This window comes from Eriocheir sinensis, chromosome 40 (assembly GCF_024679095.1).
Source record: "Eriocheir sinensis breed Jianghai 21 chromosome 40, ASM2467909v1, whole genome shotgun sequence".
Taxonomy (NCBI): Eukaryota; Metazoa; Arthropoda; class Malacostraca; order Decapoda; family Varunidae; genus Eriocheir; species Eriocheir sinensis.
In genome coordinates, this window is record NC_066548.1 from 2,032,052 (window position 1) to 2,056,723 (window position 24,672).

The 24,672-nt window shown below is 45.0% G+C and overlaps 1 protein-coding gene and 1 long non-coding RNA gene across 7 annotated transcripts in view; both read left to right on the top strand.

The window, feature by feature from the left end:
- Positions 1-24,672, top strand: part of LOC127009193 (epidermal growth factor receptor kinase substrate 8-like) — a 121,524-nt gene that overhangs the window by 60,165 nt on the left and 36,687 nt on the right. For all 6 annotated transcript variants that reach the window (XM_050882020.1, XM_050882022.1, XM_050882021.1 and 3 more), the window contains 2 exons: positions 2,938-3,093; positions 4,325-4,499. In XM_050882020.1, coding sequence (XP_050737977.1) covers positions 2,938-3,093; positions 4,325-4,499 — 331 coding nt within the window. The remainder of the gene's footprint in view (positions 1-2,937; positions 3,094-4,324; positions 4,500-24,672) is intronic.
- LOC127009195 (uncharacterized) lies at positions 11,906-12,260 on the top strand. Its single transcript, XR_007761694.1, has 2 exons — positions 11,906-12,053; positions 12,174-12,260. It is a non-coding gene; the product is annotated as an uncharacterized LOC127009195 (long non-coding RNA).

Here is a 24,672-nt window from a genome sequence, read left to right on the forward strand (position 1 = left end):
TGGGTGTATATAAGGGCTAACACAGATAGCACGGGTCAGTCTAGTTAAGAACCAGCAAGACATTAAGTCAGTCAAACTCAGGCAGTCACTGAGATGAGACGTACCAAGGATTAGGAAAGGCAAGGACACTCTCAGACCCCAGTTGCGACTGTGCTGTACTGATGCGTAAATGTTGTGTATCTCCCTGCTTCAATCAACACCACCGGCTGGCTAGTGTTGTCTCTTGAAAGTGCGTATCTGCAGAACCCCCTCGAAGCAGAGGTGAGAGGGAACTCGCTGAGATAACATTGATGTCTGAAGTGGCCACTCATAACACTGCTGCAAGGAGTGCAGGGAAGACTGCCTCATTATAACCACACAACAACAAGCCAGGGAATAGGGAGAGGTTACCTTTGTGGACCTGCTGAATCATGAAATAAAGAAAGGAAGAGTTGAATAGTCAATTCACCAGACTGAGAGAACAACTGCACAACAAATTGGAGGAGAGAAACTGGCTGCATCAAGACTCTTAGAGGTGACATCAAGAACTGAGAGCTGGGAAGGATGAAATGCTTAGGAGCCTTGAGCAACAAGAAGACATGGTGATGGGAGTCAGTTATCAGATCAGCACCATGAAGGAAAAAGCAAACAAGGATGAAATGCCTGTGAGCCTGGAACAACAACAAGATTTGGTTGAGGAAGTCAGTGATCAAGCCAGTGCTGTGAAGGAAACAATGGACATGAAAGAGGATGGAGTGATGTGCCCAGCAGTTGTTGACACACAGTGTGAGAACTTTGGTGAGGTTGAATACAAGACAGCATGAGCAGTACCCAGAGACATTATGCCAGATATGTGAAGCCAGCAGACATTGCACGGAGCTAAGGGAGCCAGTGGAGGTACGATAAAGTTCATGCTAGGAAGGAAGGAGAAATCCCTTCCCGTTTACACAGGCAACATGAAGGATCATTGAATCCTGGTCCATGAGCATCGATAGTGCTTTCTTGACCTTTGTAAAAGGCAGGTGATGATTGAAGGACAGAACGTGCTGATGATGACCATGGGGTATATGAAACGGCTTGAAGAAAAACAGTCATCCCTCCCAAGTCAGAGCTGTTATCTCAAATGTGTATGTTTGACCTCTGCAAGATACGTGTGGTAGTTGGAAGACGGAAAGTGCCTCTAGAAACCCTGGGGCATGGCAGTCTGCTAGTTACTGGATAAAGGACTACAGTCCTCCCTCCCAGGCCAGAGTTTTACACTCTTGTAAGTTGGAGTTACTTCAAGCACTGTCTTAGGCCTGATGAAGCATTGTAAGCAACCCAAGACAGAGGGCCTGTCGCCAAGGTGTCGTAATCCTTGGGAAGGGTCCTGTACTGTGATGAACTGCTTCTGGAGTAAAGATGGAGACAAAACTTAAGGACTGGACTGTGGAGGTGCTGCAAATCTAGCTGATACATATGGGATGGAAGAAGTTGCACATTGATAAAGAGGAGCAGTGGAGTCAGGAGAACAATTAAAATGGTGAGGACGTGGACTTCTTCACAGCAGGTTGCAGAGGAGGATGACATGTCATTGAGGAGTGTCTAGGAAGCAGCTGGTGTAGAAGATGGCACTTTGATAGACTGTAAAACTGGAGAGCCCAGATGATGTCTGTGCACTGCAAGGAGACATTGGAGGATTAAATGAGACTATTATTATTATAGGATACTATTTCTATATTGTACATAGTGTTTCAGGGTGACACAGTTATAAGGGAAGTGGTATTGTCATGCTGCTGTATTGTACTGGTTCTGGGAAGGCCTCATATGATCTGTCATTGCCTAGTACTGAACTTAAGACTAATCTAAACTCTTCACTTAATGACCTCACAAGAACTTTATAGAGAGAAAATGGATGTATATAAAGGCTAATGCAGGTAGCACCAGTCAGTTGAGGACCAGCGAGAGTGTGAGACAAAGAGTCGGTTGGGAACAGTCGGACTCTGGCACACAGTGAGATGAGACGGAGCATGTGTTAGGAAAGGCAAGGACACTCCTAGACATCCAGTTGTGAATGTGCTGCCTACAGAAGACCGCCAGGAAGGCTAAGGAAGACGTGGAGAAAGGTGTTGGAGGAAGATATGAGGAGGCTGAACATCACGGAAGAAATGGCTATGGACCGGCAACAGAGGAGGAGGCTCATATCCCGTCCAACCCCACCATAGGGAATAAATGGACGTTAAACGATGATGATGATGATGACGACTCATGTTTGTTTTCCTGCTTTCAATCTACATCACCAGCTGGTAGTATTGTCTCCAGAGTGTGCGAACCAGCAGAACCAACTGGAAGCAGATGTAAGAGAGAACCAACCTATGTAACAATACTATAATGTTCTAGTATGCCATGAAAATCAGCATCACACTCAAGAGCGCAAAGATTTGGGAAGCATCAAGCATCATTGCCTTCTTTGACCTATGAATAAATAAGCAATGAACGTTCCAAGTCCTGAATGTTGCCTTCATTTGTCTTTCGATGAATGAATGTAGAATTTAGGAGTTCATATACATCAGTGAGAGGGACACTTTTAGGAAGGTTCCAAAGAGGTATACACTTTTTTTTTTTTACAACAAAGAAGACAGCCCAAGGGCACAAAAAAAGGAAACAATAATAAAAAAGAGCCCGCTACTCACTGCTCCAACAATAAAGAATCAAAAGAGGTGGCTGAAAGAGAGGTCAATTTCGGTTTGGAGTGGCTGTCTTTCTTGTTTACACCTGAGCCACTTGCTGGTATTTTCTTTAACCCCATCCATTTCTTTGTTGTAGGAAAGCATATTTTCCTTATTTTAGTATTAGTAGAAATCTAGAAAGATTACAAGGAGAGGTGATTTTAAATGAATAAGTCACGGTAACGTTATTTTTCAGAAGTACAAGAAACATTCAGAATATTTGAATGGAACTATTTTCTTTCTTTTTCAGGATGTGGTGGAGAAATTTCCCATGGAACTAATCCGAGAACCAACAGCCTTCACCAGTGATGACCCCAAAGAGTTATATAACAACATCTTCATTTTTGTTGTAGCAGAAGACCCAAAAAGGAATTACCAAAACCCAACAGAAATGCACATATTTCAGGTGAGTCTGAAAAACTGCACCTCACTGTACGCCTGAAACTGTAAGAGTGTATTTTACCATTTATACCCCTCTATATGTTTGAAGTTTAAGGTATCTTTTAACACATGACAGGCTGCACCTAATAGTAAAAACCAACAAAGTGGTCACTATATTAGATAGAAAGACTCATTACTGAGGTACAATATAATATAAAGTTACTGAGTATACAAATATGACTTTAGGATTTGACTTGGTTATATTTAAGGTATTTGAAACACATGACAGGCAGCAACTTTTAGCAAAAATCTACAGAGATAGAGCTCAGTGTTAGAAAGTTGCATTACTGAGGAAGCAGATATTAATATAATGAATACACAATTATGATGACTGTTTGGGTAATAGTTAGGTTAAAATCTTCAAACTCTTGGCAGGCAACAACTTAAAGCAAAAATCAACAATGAAAGAGCTCATTTAATTACCTAGAAAATTTTGTTATTGAGAAAGTATATACGTTATGAATTTATTATAATACGCAAATATGATTGCTGGGTAATAAAAAAATTGGAAGTTGCCCTTTGAATTTATGAATACACAGAAATCTGTAATTCTGTGTTGAATACAAATACAGAAGAATATTTTGCTCACTAAAAAAGAACATGTAAAGAGTGTGTAAGAGTTAAGGATCAGGCAACAGGCCAGTGAGGTAGACTGATATATTTCCCACCTTGGCACAAACTTGGGCTCACCTATTTATTTTCTAAATACTCCTAACACATGACGCAGCTTCCTTCCTACACTTGGCTCCCCAAGCAATATTGTCCTGTTCGTTAAACTTTACCCAAGACTATAATATTGTTTCTTTGCTCCTGCTTATAAATGCCTTTTCTATACACCAATGTGGAATAAGTAACTCCAGTCTCTTTACAAACTTTGAGGGACACTAATAAAGGACTATTCAGTATACTAGTTTCAAATTATAATTTGTGATGATGGAAACTTCTGCAACGGCCACCCCCTGGAGGGAAGTTCCCATGAGGGAGCAGGACGTCGGAGATGTAGATGGATGGATAGATAGATAGATAATAGAAACATGCAGCAACTTTATATATCACTATTCACCATCAAGTGAAATAACTTTACAGTTTAGGTTTGTGTATTCCTATCATAAAGCATGGGTTCACCTTGTTTAACATTTCAGTAATCCAAGAAAGATAGAACTGAACTTAATTTGTTCCATCCCTTTATCTTGCAGTGCTTACGGATCAGCGCCAAAGATGTAGTGGAGGATATGAAGTTGTTCATGTCTGGGAAGGGTCTGTCAGGACGGGGCCGTGCAGCGAGGGCCAGCCGCGCCGAACACATCCCTCCCCCACCCCAGGAACCTGCCCCTGAGCCACCCCTTGCCAATGGTTACCGAGGAGACTTTTGTAAGTACCTTTGTGTTGTTGTCAAGGGAATTTATGAATGCACAGAAATCTGTAACTCCACGTTAAATTCAAATACAACAGAATGTTTTGCTCACCGAAAGAGGATGTGGATACATTTGATAGTTGGTACCACTTTCCAGTTCATTATGCTGAATGAGGAGCTTATGCAGAACTTTAAAAACTTCTGTACAGTAATAAGATTCATAAATTCACTTTACTGTATTTGTTGTAAAATATGCATGTGAATTTTTTTTTTATGAATGCCATGTTTAAGATGTTAATATATGGCTGACGAATAGCATATATTACGGATCTGCTCGTATAAAAGGGGGAAATACTCTGAATGTCCATTCGCGAGAACTTTGTTGTTAATTGTTTTACGTGCGGTTATGATTTTGTCTTGACACCCTCTTCTTCTGAATGGGGACCCAGTATTTGCTTATGCAATATTAACACAAACCCTCATGCAGAAATTTTGTTAATACCTGAAATGCTGAACAATTATGGAAAGATATCCCTATTTTTTTTGTCTTACTGTGGATGGAACCAGCCCTTTGATTGACATAGTGTAGTATAGAGAAAGCTGACCACAAAAAGAAAAGACATACCTTCAAATAGGTAGCTACATATACATACAGTATATTGAGAAATGAACATCGGCAGTACTGGTGCTTGTTCCATGTAGTATTTTTGCAAGTATCTCAAATACGTCTTCAGATGAACACACACATTCAGGCCTGTCATCTGGCAGCATCAAATGAGAAATTGGAATTCACCTGTTTGTAAAAACTATAATTCTAAATTTAATGAATGTCTACATATACTACTTTCATGTAATTTCATGCTAAGAAAAGAAAAGCATACGTACAGTCATCCTGGACAGCGAGCTAACACATGATAATCAGGAGGATCAGACCAGATTTTAGAGCGTGGCAAGTACATATTGTCTGTCGTACAGTTTTGTCATGCTTATTTTGTCTTTAATAAGTTAATATGTGAATCTACCTCATAAAAGTACCTTTCGTGGCATTGATAAGCTATTTTGCTGACACTGTCCTGGATCAGAGCTCCACTGAATGAATAACTGCCTCATTTTAGGTCTCTAAACAGTCTGGGATCACCTTGTTTTCAAGGTTTGCATTGCAATGTGTAGCGACCATCATGTTAGGATAGTCTTACGTTGTGTGTGTGTGTGTGTTCTCGAGTTGGCAACAAGAAATGAAACAGAGCGTGCAAATCGGCAAGGGACAGGGCGTCTGGTGCCGACTTGTGGCGTCCGCGGGATGAGTGCACGGTGGGCCTGCTGGCGGGGACGTGCACCAGCAGGGAGGGAGATGCCGTGGTTTCCGGGAGGGTGGAGGTGGAGGCGGCGGCGCGTGACGTGTTCTTGGCGGCCTCACCACCACCACCCCTCTACCTCCCTCCCTCCCCTGGCGGCCAGTTCCGTTATTGTTGGTCCTCCAGGCCCTTCACCATCACAACATAAGATTCTACGCCGATTAGTCAGTCTCTCTCTCTCTCTCTCTCTCTCTCTCTCTCTCTCTGTAATTATATGCAGGCTATGCTGTTTATCATTGTACTGTAACGTGACAAGGCTGGGCCGTCAAGGGCCGTGAAGTCTTTTTCACAAATGTGTTTGTGAATAAAAGTTTCAATCAATCAATCTCTCTCTCTCTCTCTCTCTCTCTCTCTCTCTCTCTCTCTCTCTCTCTGTTGTGGCTGTCATCATCTTTCTGGCCGCGAGAATGCGTGGTGAGGCGTTGTGTCGTGCAGTGTTTTGGACGCGTTGGTTTTGCAGCTGTTGTCGCCGAGTCGTTGCGGCGAGGCAGAGTCAAGTCTGGCAGGCAGGCTGGTCGGGGAGTTTCATTTTTTTATTGACGTTACTACGTGATCTTGCGTTTTCTTTTATTACGTTATGGCGTTGGTTGTGGCGGGAACAGCGTCGTTTGGTGCCTCGTGCTTTCCTCCGGCCTGTCGAAGCGTCGCCGCGAGGCCTCGTTACCGCCGCTCTTGGTCGCCGTCATGGGTGTGCTGGAGCGTAATTTGCATGAAAAGTAGCCAATCCTGCTGTGTTCTCAGGCGTCGGGGGAAAGGGTCGCGGCCACCGTCATCTGTATGCTCACGGTTATACTTCATTATGGGAACGCTTCATCCTATTTACCTAATTACCCAAGAGATATAGTACCGGTGTGTCTCATTAATTCAAGGTTTTCGAGGTAGCAACGTGCGCATCTTGCAGGGTGTTTGTGAATCTGAATTTCTGAAGCGACGGTGTAGACGGGAATTTTAAAATGTGAAGGCAATTACATAAAGGCAATATTCACAGACTTATTGTCCTGTATTCGTTTCTTTCCTTAAAATTGGTTCTCGCTGGATAAAAGCAGTGCGGTTGAGAATTGGGTTAGGTCACGTGTCGAAAGTTTACGAGCGACGTCACGCCCTTGTTTGAAACGGAATGACGTGCCAGGAAGAAAAGATCAAAGTTTTATATACTCGTGCAGTGACCAATCGTTTTCGTGCAGGAGATCACTATAATGAGGGACAGGCGTAAAGGTGTATATTACCATCGTATTGCATAAGAAAGGGAACGGAGAATAAGGGAAAGACAGAAAGAGTAGGAGGTCCTCAGTTGTTATCTCCACAACCATTTCTTTGGGGAGGTGAGGAGGAAGGGGGAGGGAAGGGGAGGAGTTGTTGGTGATGGAGATGTAAGAGGAGATGGGCAAGGAGACGAAGGTAGAGGGCCTCGGTTGTTGTTATCTCCGCGACCATTTCTTTGGGGAGATGAGGAGGAAGGGGGAGGGAAGGGGAGGAGTTGTTGGTGATGGAGATGTAAGAGGAGATGGGCAAGGAGATGAAGGTAGGTGGGCCTCGGTTGTTATCTCCGCGACCGTTTCTTTGGGGAGGTGAGGAGGAAGGGGGAGGGAAGGGGAGGAGTTGGTGGTGGTGGAGATGTAGGAGGAGATGGGCAAGGAGATGAAGGTTGGAGGGCCTCGGTTGTCGTTATCTCCGCGACCGTTTCTTTGGGGAGGTGAGGAGGAAGGGGGAGGGAAGGGGAGGAGTTGGTGGTGGTGGAGATGTAGGAGGAGATGGAGAAGGAGATGTAGGAGGAGATGGAGAAGGAGATGAAGGTTGGAGGGCCTCGGTTGTCGTTATCTCCGCGACCGTTTCTTTGGGGAGGTGAGTAGGAAGGGGAGGAGTTGGTGGTGGTGATGTAAGTGGAGATGGGCAAGGAGATGGAGGAGTGAGGGACCGAGGGTTGCGTCGGCGAGGAGAGGCGGTGCTGCGGCAGTGTTTACGTGAGAGTGGACGGCTGAGGACAGGTCTTCCCTGCCGCGAGTCTGGCGCGAGGCACTGGCGCCATACAGTGAGGAGCCTCCTGCAGGTGGCGGCGGTGTTGGGGGTGGAGGGACTGTAGAGGTGGTGGTGGTGCGGCGGATACTGTTCTCTCGGGTGTGTCGTGAACGGCTGATCGTGTTTGTGTAGCACACGCGCGCGCGCACTTTTGTGTGTGTGTGTGTGTGTGGCGACTGGCCGGTACACACACACACATCGCAATGTGGATCCAGTTATAGGGACATCATCCATGCTAGCGGCGGAGAGAGAGAGAGAGAGAGAGAGAGAGAGAGAGAGAGAGAGAGAGAGAGAGAGAGAGAGAGAGAGAGAGAGAGAGAGTACACAAATCACTCGAAATCCTAGCAATATTGTCGGGAGAGAGAGAGAGAGAGAGAGAGAGAGAGAGAGAGAGAGAGAGAGAGAGAGAGAGAGTACACAAATCACTCGAAATCATACAATATTGTCGGTATGGAGCGCAAGTATCGAGCAGGAATTACGTAGCTCCACTCCACCGCAGCGGGGACGAAAATCTGCGGCGAGTTGACCACCGTATGGATGGACTGTGGACTTGTGTTTGGTGGAAGGGAGACGGCGATGTGGATGTAAAGAATGGCGTAGCTGTGTGGATTGGGTTAGTGTAGGGAAGGACACTGGTATAGTTAATCAAGCGTGCCTGTGTGGGAGTGGGGGAAACTGAAACACGGGTATAGCTAGATGAATTTAGGCAAATGTGCTGAAGTGACTTGAGTGAGTGAGTGGGTGGGTGGGTGGGGGGGGGTAATTATTAGAGCAGATAGGGAGCTTGGGAAAACGTTGGATGAGTGGCTATGAACGTTGGATGGATGGCTATGAACGTTGGATGAGTGGCAATGAACGTTAAGGACCTTATCGGAAATTTAAGGACCACTTCGGAAATCAGCGTTTATATACAAATACATTAATACGTTATCCTCATGTGTTGGGAGGAGGGCTGGCAGGTGTAATCGGGAAGGTGTGACGGAGTGAAGTGTACTACAACACACACACACACACACACACACACACACACACACACAGGTGGAGGCCGGGATTACAATGACCCCAACCCAGCGTACGTATATGGTTCCCTCCCTTTCCCTCCCCCTATCCACCCACCCACCCACCCTCTCTCCCTCCCTCCCTTACCAAATACGCTTCCTCGCCCGCGCTCCCTCCTGCTTCCTCCTTCTCTTCATGTCTCGCCTCATCCTTTCACCTGCTTATAATTCATCGTTCTTGCAACTCGTATAATACTTTTTTAATCTTTCCTTCCTGGTCATTGTTAAACTGACTTGTGTTCGACCCCTCCTCCTGCTTCCCCTCTCTCTCTCTCGCTCCCATGGCCTTCACTCTTGCCCTTTGCCTGGCTTGAGTTAAATTGAAGATGCCTATCGAGAGAGGGGAAGGGAAGAGGGATTTTCCCCCACGGTATCATGTGACCGGTCTTTCTTTTGATAACTTTTCCCGGAGTATTTTTGTGGTCATACCTTTTTTTCATTTTCAAGGCTGTTAGGAAAGTGATTTGGGTCTTCGTTTGCTCTCCAGTAGACTATAATTTCGTTGTTACAGTTTTTTTCGCTTTTGTTTCTTCCCTTTATTATCTGTAACGTCCTTCCTCTCCTGTTCCTCCCCTTCTTCAGAGCCGCTCTCTCCCACTTGGATCTCCATTTGCTCTCCAATAGACTATAATTTCGTTGTTACAGTTTTTTTCGCGTCTGTTTCTTCCCTATATTATCTGTTCCCTTCTTCAGAGCTGCTCACTCCCATCAGTACTTCCTCTTTCCCTCTCTCCCTCTCCCTCGCCACTCCGCAACGCTTCCCGCTGTGCATACCCCGCCTCCCTCTTTGGCCCCTCGGCACCTGTCCCCCTCCACCGACTGACCTTGACTCACCTTGGGGCCTCCTGTACCGCTGTTGTCCGCGAGCTTCACCGTCACCATCGCCACCACCACCATCATCACCACCATAGCCATCCTTAACACCATCACCATCATCCTCCTCCTCACCTCCGCCACCGTGTGTTATGGCATTGTTAAAAGTATTAGTCAAGGAATATGAGAATCGCAGACCTGGACGCACAGATAGATAGATAAATAGCTAGATAGATTGATAGATGGATGGATAGATAGATAGATAGATAGATAGATAGATAGATAGACCACACGTTGTAAAATACGGTCGAAATACATGAAGTTAACGAAGCAAAACACACACACACACACACACACACACACACACACTGAAGCGAAGCGGGGATATGGAAGTCGGGCGTCAAGAAGGAAGAAAAGTGGTCTACAAACCTGAAGGAGACAATACCGCACCAGTAAAAAAAAAAAAAAGGGAAAAATAAAGAATAAGTCAAGAAAAACGAAGGTCAGGGGAGAACTGATCAAGGTCGCTGAAGGCACGCACGCAGGCTCCTCTTGACACGCTGCCTCGTCTCGCTCCTATGCACATGAGCCCCCCCCCCACTCCCATTGCTACCTTTAGAGCCCTCATAGGCATTACACACAAGCCCTACATGCAACCCCTCTCCTGCGTCCCTCTCTGTACCCTTCCCTCTCACCTGTCCTGCGCTTCACTGTCTGTCCTGAGAGTGAGAAATATGTCGCTCTATTGTGCTATATACGGAAGCGCTGTCAGTGGAATGTTCGTCTTGTTCTGTTTTGGGGTTTGATTTTGCGGTATGTTCAGAGTCTTGCCTACTGGATATTTGGATTTCTTTTTCTATTTTTTTTGTCATTTTTCCTCGTCACGTCGCTCATGGCCGCCAAGTCTGTGAAATTCTGGAAAGTGGCGCAGGGGAGTGTTTTTTTTTTTGTGTGTGTGTGTGTGTTCGTTTTGAGATTTTAAGTTGAAGGGCTTTATATATTTTTTTTTATTATTTTTTTCCCCTCAGCTGCTGGACGTGATGTTAGGTCTTGTTTTGTCTTCGCTCTTGGCAGTAACGTGTGTGTGTGTGTATGTGTGTGTGTGTGTGTGTGTGTGTGTGTGTGTGTGTGTGTGTCTCTCTCTCTCTCTCTCTCTCTCTCTCTCTCTCTCACACACACACACACACACACACACACACACACACACACACACACACACACACACACACACACACACACACACACACACCTATCATTAGTTTTCCTGGCAACTGTTACAGACTTGTGGCAATGGTAGTGTGGGATAACTGTACATAGTGTGTGGATGCTGGGATGCTACCGAGACTTATGCAGTTACAAGCTATATACAGTTACAAACCAGTATATATAAGCAGCTTGTCTGTAGTGGCATGGCAAGTCTTCAAATACGGAGATACAAGAAGCCAAGAAAATGAATCGTGTGTAAAGAACGTTAATGGATATGAGAATCAACGGTTTATTTATTTATTTATTTACAACAAAGGAGACAGCTCAAGGGCACACACACAAAAGGAAACAATAATAAAAAAAAGTCCGCTACTCGCTGCTCCTAAAAAGAATCCAAAGAGGTGGCCGAAAGAGAGGTCAATTTCGGATACTTTGCCAGATTGTTTTTCTCAGCCTCCTAATCTTCCCAATTTCCGACCCCAATTACTGCCTTCATATTTAGTTCTCGTTAAAATGGTTAATTATTAGTGTTTTTTTGGCAACAGCTATAGCTCAGAAACCAGTAAATACAAGGCTCTGAGTACGATAATCTGGGAATGGATATGATAATGTGTTAAAAGCATCTGTCATATGTCTTGTTACGGGATGGCAGGCATGGGAAGGGAAGGGCAGCTACGCGGAGGCTTGCCCGGGTTGAGTGTCTGGGGTGAAGCCGGCGGGTGAGTGAAGCAACGCGGCTCGTGGTGTATGTTCCCCGTTGGTTAGTAGTTAGATAGGAGACATAACGAATGATGAAAATGGACGCAAGACACTGCCGCAGTTTAAGGTTGACACAAGAAAACGCCGACAGTTGACACTTACATTTGATAAGGCGTTCGTAGAGGTAGAGGGAGTTTTTGAGCCTAGTGATAGTTTGACAAGGCCTCTGCAATATGGATGTATAAAAAAAAAAAAAAAACATAAGAAGTTACACACCTACATTTGATAAGGCGTTCGTAGAGGTAGAGGGAGTTTTTGAGCCTAGTGATAATCTGACAAGGCCTCTGCAATATGGATGTATAAAAAAAATAAAAAAATAAACATGAGAAGTTACACACCTACATTTGATAAGGCGTTCGTAGAGGTAGAGGGAGTTTTTGAGCCTAGTGATAGTTTGACAAGGCCTCTGCAATATGGATGTATATAAAAAAATAAAAAACACATTAGAAGTTACACACGTACATTTGATAAGGCGTTCGTAGAGGTAGTGTTATTGTTGCCATGGGGAGTTTTTGAGCCTAGTGATAATCTGCCAAGGCCTCTGCAATATGGATGTATAAAAAAAAATAAACATGAGAAGTTACACACCTACATTTGATAAGGCGTTCGTAGAGGTAGTGTTATTGTTGCCATGGGGAGTTTTTGAGCCTAGTGATAGTTTGACAAGGCCTCTGCACCATGGAAGTATATATATGTAAAAAAAAAAAAAATTGAGAAGTTACACACCTACATTAATATTGATCAGGTGTTCGTAGAGGTAGTGTTATTGTTACCATGGGGAGTTTTTGAGCCTAGTGATAGTTTGACAAGGCTTCTGCACCATGGATGTAAAAACCACTCCTGAGAACCTGACTTATCTTCTTCATGGCCTTGGGAACTATTTGTTGAGACCCGAAAACGTCTAAGAATACGGACCAATGATGCATTATAGTTGGAAGGCGTTTTGATACTCCCTTCTTGAAAGAGTTAAAGGGGCAATTACACTGGGCAAATTTTCCGTGGATCTTCAGTCAAACCACGATTTCCGCTGGCGTTTTTCTCATATTTCCGTGGTTTTCTGACGTGTCCACGATCTTCCAAAGCTACAGTAGATTTCACCGAAGGACGGAACTACTTGAGAGGTGTTTTAATACTCCCTTCTTGAAAGAGTTAAAGGGGCAATTACACTGGGCAAATTTTCCGTGGATCTTCAGTCAAACCACGATTTCCGCTGGCGTGGTTCTCATATTTCCGTGGTTTTCTGACATGTCCACGATCTTCCAAAGCTACGGTAGATTTCACCGAAGGACTTTGGTATTACTCATCATCATCAGCAGCAATAACAAGAAACAAATGAGAACCTCGCTAGCGGAAATCGTGGTTTGACTGAAGAGTGTGAGTGTGAGACTGAAGAGTGTAATAGCCCCTTTAAGTCGTAGGAAGGTAGCGGCGTCCAAGTCCATCTCTACCTTGGGTCCACTCGTTAGTCTTTTGTTCCTGAGGTGGTGAAGGATTTTTTTGACCAAACGTACCAGCCACGCGCGTGTTGCAAATGTCCTCGTCACTGTAGGTTTTGCTTGGCTGACGTTGCTGGGACTGACATATACAGGAGTCTTTAGGTGAAGGACGCGGCTAAGGGGACCCAGAAGTGAAACAATGCCTGCTTTGTGTGTGTGCGCGCGCTGGTGAACTAGACCGAGGACCAATGGTGAGGGAAACAGCGTCCTCTAAAGTTGCTGCCTGCGATTTTAGGATTGAACGCTGGGACTGACATATACAGGAGTCTTTAGGTGAAGGACGCGGCTAAGGGAACCCAGAAGTGAAACAAGGCCAGCTTTGTGAGTGTGTGCGCTGGTGAGCTACAGTAGAGTGAGGACCGAGGGAAAGGAAGCTGTATCTGTAACCTGTCCTCTGACGTTACTGCAGGAGTCTTTAGGTGAAGGACGCGGCTAAGGGAACCCAGAAGTGAAACAAGGCCAGCTTTGTGAGTGTGTGCGCGCTGGTGAACTACAGTAGAGTGAGGACCGAGGGAAAGGAAGCTGTATCTGTAACCTATCCTCTGACGTTACTGTGTGTGTGATTTTAGTATAGTGATCGTTCTTTCTTCCGAACCCACCACCACCACCACCACTACTGCTTCACTATTACAGCCTTTAAAAGTGTGATATTGAGAGTAATCCCTCTCCTCCCAAACCCCAACACCCCTACCACCGCTACTCATTACCAGCAACACTCCCACCATCGCAGTCACCACCACCATCACCCCCAGCACCAAGATGGGCTTCGTGCGTGCTGGCTACTTTACCAATGGTGAGTGGGAGGTGCATCCTGTTGACCCGTTGAAGAAAATTGTTTATGGATAAGAAATAATTGTGAGGTGGGTGATGCCGGGATATTGGAAAGTTGTTTATCTGCTTCACAGTCACCATGAATAGTTTGTGCGCCATTTCGTGTTCTAGTTTGTATTCGAGGAGGAAAAATTAATGGCAAATTGAGCCGAATTTAAACACGAACATATTACCTCCAGTGGAACATTACCTCATTGAGAGCCTTCTAGTTTCCTCCTTTTTCATTGTGAGGTGTTGTTGTTTTTCCTTTCGCTATATTTCTTCGCCTCGTCATATGTATTACCTCCATATAACCTCCACAGCCTTCCTTATCTGCGCCATATTGCCAGATTAGTTTCCTTTTCATTGTGGTGTTATTTTTTTCCTTACGCTATTTTTCTTCGCCTCGTCATATGTATTACCTCCATATAACCTCCACAGCCTCCCTTATCTGTGTTATGCTGGGCCAGATTAGTTTGTTTAGCTTAATTCCTCGTCTTTAACATCAGGTTCAGGTTCAGGTGGGAAGCATCATAGCCTTTGCAACGGCGCTTCCCTATCGTGTTTCTCCTCTCAATCGGTCAAGTTCCTCCGTTGGTGTTCCCTTTTCATCCACCTCCCATACACTATTTTCCGAGCTGCTTCTATCCATTCTTCTCTAAACAGTTGATCGCCAATGATGTTTTCTTGTTCTATATAAGCTTTTGATTTTCTCCTTATTTTCACATCCCATACACTATTTTCTTAGCTTCTATCCAATCTTCTCTAAACAGTAGATCGCCAATGTTGTTTTCTTGTTCTATATAAAGTCTTTGCAAAGGTCTTGATTTTCTCCTTATTTCCACATCTCATTCACTAGGTATTTTCTGAGCTGCTTCTATCCAATCTTCTCTAAACAGTAGATCGCCAATGTTGTTTTCTTGTTCTATATAAAGTCTGCAAAGCTCTTGATTTTCTCCTTATTTCCACATCTCATTCACTATTTTCTTAGCTTCTATCCAATCTTCTCTAAACAGTAGATCGCCAATGATGTTTTCTTGTTCTACAGTAAGAACATAAGAACGTAAGGAGTCTGCAAGAGGCCGGTTGGCCTATACAAGGCAGCTCCTGTACACTCAACCCCACCTAACCTCACCATCCATGGCTTTATCTAACCTCTTCTTGAATGTATCTATGGTATTGGCACCCACAACATGGCTCCCAAGCCTGTTCCATTCGTCCACCACTCTATTAGTGAACCAATTCTTGCCTGTGTCTTTGTTGAATCTGAATTTGTCTAACTTAAAACCATTTCCACGCGTCCTACCTGGCTCTTTCACTCTCAAAATTTTATTGACATCCCCTTTATTAAATCCCTTCATCCATTTATAAACTTCGATCAAGTCTCCTCGCACCCTTCGCCTTTCTAGAGAGTGTAGATTTAACTGCTTTAGCCTGTCTTCATAAGGCAAGTTCCTCACCCCCTGAATCATCTTCGTCATCCTCCTCTGTACAGATTCTAACATCTTGATATCCATTCTATTATAGGGTTACCAGATCTGAACTGCATAATCGAGATGAGGTCGAACTAGTGCTAAGTAAAGTTTGAGGATGACTTCAGCGCTCCTATTGCTCACGCTCCTTGAGATGAAACCTAGTACTCTGTTTGCCCGATTTTTAGCCTGAATGCATTGAGCCCTAGGACGGAGGTCAGCGCTCACTAGGACTCCTAAGTCTCTCTCACGCCCAGACCTGCTTAGAGGAGTGTCATTTAAGGAGTAATTGTGTAAGGGGTTATTCCTACCTACGACATTGAATTCCATCTGCCACTTCCTTGCCCAATCATATAGTCTGTCAAGCTCATCCTGGAGAATGGTAGCGTCGCTGTCTGATTGGATTACTCTACCGATCTTGGTATCATCTGCGAACTTACTGACATCGCTACTGATTCCTGTGTCCAAGTCATTGATGTAAATAATAAAAAGCAGAGGACCCAGCACCGACCCCTGTGGGACTCCACTCGTAACACTGCCCCATTCAGATTTCTTACCATTGATTTGCACTCTCTGCTTCCTACCACTAAGCCACGCCCTGATCCAGCTCAAAACTTTCCCATCTACGCCGTGAGCCTGTAATTTTAGTAATAGCCGGTGATGAGGGACTTTGTCGAACGCTTTACTGAAATCTAGATATAATATGTCATAGTTTTCATCTCTGTCCACCGCCTCGATTACTTTAGTGTAGAAGGACAACAGGTTAGTAAGGCAAGACCTACCCTTTGTGAACCCATGTTGTGAGTCATGAATTAAATTATGCTTTTCTAGATGGGCCGTAATGCTCCTGGATATAATCGACTCTAACATCTTTCCCACAACTGATGTTAAGCTAATTGGGCGATAGTTTGAGGTGGCTGACTTGTCTCCCTTTTGAAAATCGGCGTCACATTAGCTACTTTCCATTGATTGGGCACATACCCAGAATTTACCGACATTTTAAAGATATCGGCAAGAGGGCCACTAAGGACTTCCTTGCACTCTTTCAGAACCCTTAGGAATACTTCGTCTGGGCCCGGCGATTTGTTTTCTTCAACCTACCAATCTCATCCTGGACTACTTGCCTAGTGATGATCACATCCCTCAACTTGTCGTTCTCGTCACCCTCATATATCTGAACTCTCTCCGGAATGGTTGTTAGATTTTCCTGCGTGAAAACTGAGAGGAAATAGTCATTCATCATTTGGCTCATATCTTCTCCATTCTCAACGAGCTCGCCCTTGTTTGTTTTCAACGGTCCAATTCTGTCCCTTGTTTTCGTCCTGTACAATTTGAAGAAGCCCTTGGGATCGCTCTTGGCCTCGTTGGCTACCCTAATCTCATAATTTCTTTTTGCAAGGCGGGTGTTCTTCTTCACCGACCTGGCTAGCTCAACATACCTACCCCTGAGGTGGATCTCTCCGTTCTTTATTTTCCTATAAATTCCTCTCTTCAAGCCTATTTCATGCTTGAGTCTGCGGGTCATCCATTTGGGGTCGTTATTTTCCTTCCTACGTGCTTGGTAAGGGATATGCTGTCTCTGACCCTCTGCAATTTCTCTAACTAAATTATTGTAGGTCATTTCTACATGGTTCCCCTGTCTTTCCGGTTCCAGCCCTGAGATCTGGCCCTCATCCAGCCCTAAGGTTTCCCAATTTACCTCCTCAAGGTGTTTTCTGAGCCCCTCATAATCAGCTCTTCTAAAATCCTGCACCAACACTGGGTTGAGTTCATGGGTCACCAGTCTAATTTAAACCTAATTTCATTGTGATCACTGCAACCTAATTATCCCACAACATCAAGCTCGCTGATCATATACTCGGTGTTAGTTAAGACCAAGTCCAGAATGTTGTTACCCCTGGTGGACTCTGTTACTGTCTGCTTGAGAAAATTATCTTGTATTACTTTCAGAAAATCCTCAGACTCTAGATCACCCACCACGCCTTCCCAATCTATATTCCTATAGTTAAAATCCCCCATTATGCAGACATTTTTGCTCCTGCTCGCCCTGCCTACCTCTTGTAGTAGTATATCAGTGTCCTGCCTGCTGAGGTTGGGTGGCCTGTAAAGAACCCCTAGAATTAGTTTGTCCTTCCCTTTGTGGACGTCCACCCAAACTGATTCTGAGTCGCCATTTGTTTGAATAGAGTTGTTAGCGGAACATTTAAGTGTGTCTTTAACATAAAGTGCCACCCCCCCTCCCCTTCTTCCCTTTCTATCTTTGTGAAACATCTGGTAACCATCTATTTCATACTCAGACATGAAGTTTTTGTTGGCAGTATCTACCCATGTTTCCGTGATAGCTATAATGTCGAATTTCTCGACACATGCTTTCCCCCTCAGTAGATCTATCTTGTTCCTGAGACTCCTACTGTTGGTGTAATAAGCCGTTAGCCCATCCTTTCTTATATCCTTTCGATTTCTCCTGCGCCCCCTAGTCCCAGTCTGCGATGCACTGACAGGCCCTCCCCCCTCGCCTACTCTAAAAATCCTGTAGGGTGCTAAGTGATCGCTCGAGGGAGTCTGCGAGAACCTCCACCCCTGGGTGACAGGTGCACGCCATCCTTGGCATACAAGGTGCCTTTATTGTAGAAGAGGTCCCAATTGTCAAGGAAAAGCCAACCATTTCGCTTACAGTGGGCCGCCAGCCTGCTGTTTACTGCTAAGGCTCTGGAAAGCCATCCCTCTCCCAACCCCCTCCTCGGCAAAACCCCACAAACAGCCGGCACCCCCCCGAAGTCCCTCACTTTAGCAAACGATTCCCTGAAGCGCCGAAATATCTCTTCGCTACCCACCTTACCGATGTCATTACCACCGTAACTGCAGAAGACGATTGGCTGTGTCCCCTCCCCTGCTAAAATTTCCTCCATTCTGTCAGATACGTGCTGGATGCCTGCCCTGGAAAGCACACTGAAGCCTATTTTCCTTATCCCTTGAACAAAAGGACCTGTCACTGAACCTGACTGGAGAGGCCCCACCCACCAGTACTTTCCTCGTATTAACTATGTCAGTAGACGGAAGGGAAGCCGCTACAGGAGGAGAGGGAGGGGCAGCAGGGAGTGGGAGGAGGAGGAGGAGGAGGAGGAGGAGGAGGAGGAGGATAAGGAGGAGGAGTAGGACGATGAGTGGAAGAAGGACCGAGAGGAAGGGGATGACGTCGAAGGGGGAGGGGGAGGAGGAGGTGGCTGAGGTGGTGGCGGAGGTGGTGGGGAGGCAGGGAGGAGGAGGGAGGGATGCAGGGAGGAGGAGGAGGAGGCGGGGGAGGTAGTGGTAGCAGCGGAGGGGGGAGGTGATGTGGGGGAGGACAAGGAGAGAGAATGCGAGGAAGAGCAGGAAGAGACGGAAGGGAGGGAAGAGGTGGAGGAAAGGGGAGAGGGGGGTGATGAATGAGAATCAGCGGCGGCGGGGAAGGGAAGTATGGTGGGTGTGGAGTGGGAGATGGCGGGTGAGGAGAGGGGAGAGGGGAGGAGAGGAGAGAAGCGGTTGGAGGAGTGGAAGGGAAGAGGGAGATGCAGGAGGAGGGGGAAGTGAAGGGAGAAGGCACTAGCGAGGAGGGGGAGGCAGGCAGGAGAAGGGAGGCTGCTGTATGGGGAGAAACAGGGGTGGAAGGAAGGGGGGGTGAGGTACCCCCGCGAGTAGATGAGCAGGAACACCTGCTACACGCTGTGACTCGCTCCGCCAAATATTTCATGTCCCGCGTTAACGAGTGGATCGTGGATTCCAGGTGCTTGATTTTTCTTTCATCTTGCTCTGCCTTGATGCAGAAACGGCAAGTCTCGCTTGCCCCGTTACTTGTCCTAAAGTACTGCGGAGCTTGGCGAAGGCCACAGTTAGAACAACGTTTCAAATTTGAGGGCATATTGGCTGATCCTTCCGCGGAGCGTAGTGAGACAGAGGGTCCCGGGTGAAACAAAGGGTCCCCTGGGAATACGGCCGGCGAGCGGGGTGTCTGGTGGCCTGGAAATTTCCGTTTAACAAGGAAAATCACAGCCTGAAACAGCACCTAATATGAACACTTCCTGGAAAATGAATAGGAAAAAAAAAAAAAAAAATACGTGTAGAACGTTTAGAAGGAGCTTGCGTGCACCACTGTGAGGTTGTGAGATGTATGGGGTTAGTACAGCGAAGGAAAGCAAGTGTGTTAAGGTGAGGGTGATGGAATGTAATGAATCAGAAATAACACTTAGCAGAGCAGAGTGTTGGGTTGTAGTAGAGTGTTGGGTAGTAGTAGTTGTTGTTCAGTCACTGCAGCACACTACAGCAACAGAACAGCCTCAGGAACCGCTGGGTAGCAGATAAGGAGCCAAAGCGTCGAAACACTGAGGAGCAAGGTGACACACGTGTACCCCCGAGGCCGGGGCAGGGTCTTTGCAAAGCTCTTGACTTTCTCCTTATTTTTTCATTCCTTTTACAGCAGAGGAGTCAGTTCAAGGGCATAAAAAAGGGAAACAAATGTGAAAATAAAGCCCGCTGCTCGAATTATCCAGGGCACCACTCACCTCGGCGTCTCCTGCGTGTGTACCGGAGCTCCTTTCCTCCCTAAGCCCCCGTTTATCTTCTTCATAGGCTGTCAGTCGCTTGTATTTATTTTGAATTTAATCTTGAACTTGATTTGCCTCCGTGATTCCTCGATGGACTTCCGTTTATCTTCTTCCCCCCGCTCACTACGCATCAGTTTCCTTTATTTACCTCGCTGTCGCTCCACCATGTGCCTCTCGTGCTTCCTGTTTCCCCCGCCACTGCACTCCACGCCGCCCTTCTTCGGTAACTGTCTGGTCTCGCCGCCTGTCATTTTATCTTTTTTTTATTACAGTAAAGGAGACAGGCCAACAAAAAAACATGAAAGAAAGCAGATATCCCCAGTATATTGCCGTTCTGAAGAAGAAAAAAAATACATGAGATGAAATAGTTTGTGGTATTCAGTTCCAGATGTGCATTGAAAAAACAAAAGTGGTTATTGGAAACGTTGAAAAAAAAGTGGTTATAGGAAACGTTGAAAAAAAAGTGGTTATAGGAAACGTTGAAAAAAAAGTGGTTATAGGAAGCTTCTAGGGATGGTAGTAGGTTAGTAAAGTTGGGGCGTTCCAGTGAGATAAAATGACGAGAAATGAAAGAGCTGAGATACTCGTCAGCTCTTGCATTACGGAGTTGGACAGCATACTCGTCAGCTCTTGCATTACTGAGTTGGACAGCATACTCGTCAGCTCTTGCATTACTAAGTTGGACAGCAAGAGGGCCACATTCTTAAATATTTCGGCGGGCAGGCACACAGAATTGACAAGTCTTTCGGAGGTGTAGTGGCTGTTCCCATGGGTAAATTTACGACACTGGTGGTAGTTTTTTTTTTTGACAGTAGAGGAAACGGTTCAAGGGGAAAACAAAAAAGGAAACAATAATGAATAAAAAAGCCCGCTACTCACTGCTTCTACAAAAGAGTCAAGAGGAGTGACCGACAAAGCTTATGTGCGATGAACGTGAAAAGACTCATGAGAAACCGAATCTAGTTTTTGTTGTCTTAGTTGTAGTAAGTGTTGTTTTGTAGTGGTAATAGTAGTAGTGGTACATTACTCTAAGATAAAAAATAAAGATAACAGCTAAAGGGCGAATCAGTATGTTCTCCTATTAAGGCCACACGGTTAAGAGGCCTAACCTAACCTAACCTAACCTAACCTGCGATCTCTAAACTATATTCGATTAATCTTTTGGGGTTAACTTCTGCATATTTTTTTGGAGCATCGTTTTTCGGGCTTATTTGTTCTAGTCTTGGTGTGTCTACATTACTGTAAGATAAAGAAAAATATATATAACATCTAGAGGGCGAATCAGTATGTTCTCCTATTGAGGCCACACGGTACAGAGGCCTAACCTAACCTAACCTAACCTAACCTACGATCTCTAAACTATATTCGATTGATCTTTTTGTGGCCAACTTCTGCATATATTTTATTGGAGCATCGTTTTTCGTGCTTATTTGTTCAACTCTTGGTGTGTCTACATTACTGTAAGATAAAGAAAAATATATATAACATCTAGAGGGCGAATCAGTATGTTCTACTGAGGCCAAACGAAAAAGAGGCCTAACCTAACCTAACCTAACCTAACCTAACGTACGATATCTAAACTATATTCGATTGATCTTTTCGTGGCCAACTTCTGCATATATTTTTTGGAGCATTAGTTTTCGGGCTTATTTGTTCTAGTCTTGGTGTGTCTACATTACTCTAAGATAAAGAAAAATATATATAACAGCTTGAGGGCGAGTCAGTATGTTCTCCTATTGAGGCCACACGGTACAGAGAGGCGGGGGCGGGTTCCATTGCATTACTTCCCTCGCCCACTTGCCGGCTCTTATCTCCGCGGCGTTCACCTTGAGAGGGCAGCCTTGTGCATTGAGATAATCCGAGCGGAGGAGTAGTGATCGTGCCGCCAGTATCGTGACATCGGCGGCATGAAAGGAAGACGCGTGGTGGTGGTGGTGGCGGGGGGGGGGATGAAGGGCCTCCATTCCCCCTCTCTCCCACCCGGCCCCTCTGCCTTAAGAAACTGCGCCGCGCCCTTGACAATGGACGTATCTTTCTCTTGTGTTGTTTTGTCATTATTACGACCATCTTAATCATCGTCGTTATCTTCGTTGTCGTCATTAACATCATCATCATTACCATCGTTATTATTGTTGTTGTTGTTGTTGTTTTCTTGAGCATTTCGGAACTGGCAACAAGGTAAGAAATTAGAGAGCAGAGACATGTATACTTCTGGTGTAAGGTGTGTGTGTGTGTGTGTGTGTGTGTGTGTGTGTGTGTGTGTGTGTTTATGACGGTATGAATTAATGAGGTGAGGTATTGGGGTTGGCAGGAGTTCGCCGAATACCGTAATCTGCTCCACTTTATGTAGGAAGGATTGGGTGGTGGGGGTGGGGGTGGTTGAGGTGGTGGTGGTGGTGGTAATGGTGTTTGTGGTTGTGTTCCTGACAGCTCTGTGCGAGGCAGTAAGGTTGGTATTAGAAGACTCTATCGCTTCTCACATTAACAATTTCTAAAGGTTAAAAAGGGGGTCAGTCGAGTTCTAATGAGTGTTTCCTTAGGTTCATGGTACAGAAGAAGGGTCAAACTAACACCAGGGTCATAAAACTGCTCCTGGAAATCCCCACAACTCCTACGAAAGCCTTATCAAATATGTGTTCTTGGGCGACGAAATGTTTTATAATGCAACCCTTAGTAAGTTTCTACCTGGCCTGTTTCTGTTAACGAACTCGTGCAGTCTTTTGCCTGTGTATCATGTTTACCATACCTCGAAGGGAGCAGAGCAAGGATTTTATTTACTTACTGTGTTTTTTGTTTGGGGGGGGGTGAGGGAGGGGGCGAAGAGGGGGGGGAAGTCGAGGGGAAGCTGAGTAATGTTACGAGTCTGTGCGGAAATTTCAGAGGTGTTGATAGATAGATAGATAGATAGATAGTGAAGTATTATACAGTTGGGTGCTGGACAGAAGTTGTGTTAATTATTGTAGATTGTAGAGAGATAAGTGCTAATTCTTGTAGATTGTAGATAGATAGATAGTCAAATATTATACAGTTGGGTGCTGGACAGAAGTTGTGTTAATTAATATAGATTGTAGAGAGAGAAGTGCTAATTCTTGTAGATAGATAGATAGATAGATAGTCAAATATTATACAGTTGGGTGTTGGATAGAAGTTATAATTATTGTTGATTGTAAAGAGATAAGTGTTAATTACTTTAGACTGTAAATAGATATAATTATAGTCAAATATTCTGCGTTAAAAGGCGAATGGAGAATGATACTGATAGTTAAATAGATAAATATATACCGTTAGATAGTTCGATAGATAAACACAAGTAAATACAGAGGTTGCAATAGACAGACTGACACATACACCTTGCCAAATAGATAAACATTGTACCGTTGGAAGGCGAATTTGTGCTGTGTATATGATTAGTGTATTACCCGGTGTTGTAAGGCGCAGCGGTCAAGGGGAGGAAGTCAAGGTAATCACACGGGAATGGTCGATGGAGTTCCCCTCACTCGTGTATATCCTGGAGGTGGAAGAAGGGAGTGTGAGGAGGGTTAGCACCGAAATAACCTCTGGCTGAAGTTCCCTGTGTGCTGTGCTGTGAGGGTTGGAGGGCAGTTTAGTGCGGGGAATAGTATATGATTTTTTTTTATTTCTTATTTTTTCTTTTCTTTTACAGCACAGAGCAATTCAAGGGTTGGAGGGCAGTGTAGTGCGGGGAATAGCATATGATTTTTTTTTTCTTATTTTTTCTTTTCTTTTACAGCACAGAGCAATTCAAGGGTTGGAGGGCAGTGTAGTGCGGGGAATAGCATATGATTTTTTTTTCTTTTTTTTTTTTCTTTTGCAGCACAGGAACTCAAGGGTTGGAGGGCAGTGTAGTGCGGGGAATAGTATATTATTATTATTTTTTTCTTATTGATTTATTTTTTACAGCACAGCAACTCAAGGGCAACAAAAGGAAGATATATATAAAAAAAAGTCCGCTAACTCTTGCTCTCATATAGCGATTAGTTAGGAAATGTTTCGCTGCAGAGAGAGAAATGGGGGAGGGGGGGGGGGCTATGTTTGTGCGTGTTGGGGGGGGGGTATAGGGGGGGGCGTCATTACCTTGCGTCTTTTCAAGAGTCACCCAAGCACACTCCGTCACGCCCACACATTCCTCACCCCGCCATGCCCCAATCCTGCCCCGGCCCCACCCCACCCATGCACTACTGCCCCACCCTCCCCCAGCCGTCACCCACCCACCCCCACCCTGCCCTTCGACTACTGCCCCACCCAGCTGAATTCCCAAGCCTCCTCCACCACACCCTTACACAACCTTGAACTTAAATGTTATTCCCAAAACGAACCTCCACCAGCGTTGCCAGATTATCGTATTCACCACATTGTATTTATCCTTTTTAAGCCTCAAACTCTCGTACTTGCACAAATATCGATAGAAAATTAAAGTTAGCGTTAAAGCTGTTATTTATTGATGCTCTTTTTTTTTCTTTTTGTCATAGTTATCGGTCCAAAACTTCGAAAATGCGTTGCGATGAGCTGACCTCCACAAGAATTTAGGACTCAGGTGAATTTAGGACCCAGTGATCCCGCCACGGCACTATAATCTAGACCAATTACGGGCCAAGAACTCTCCT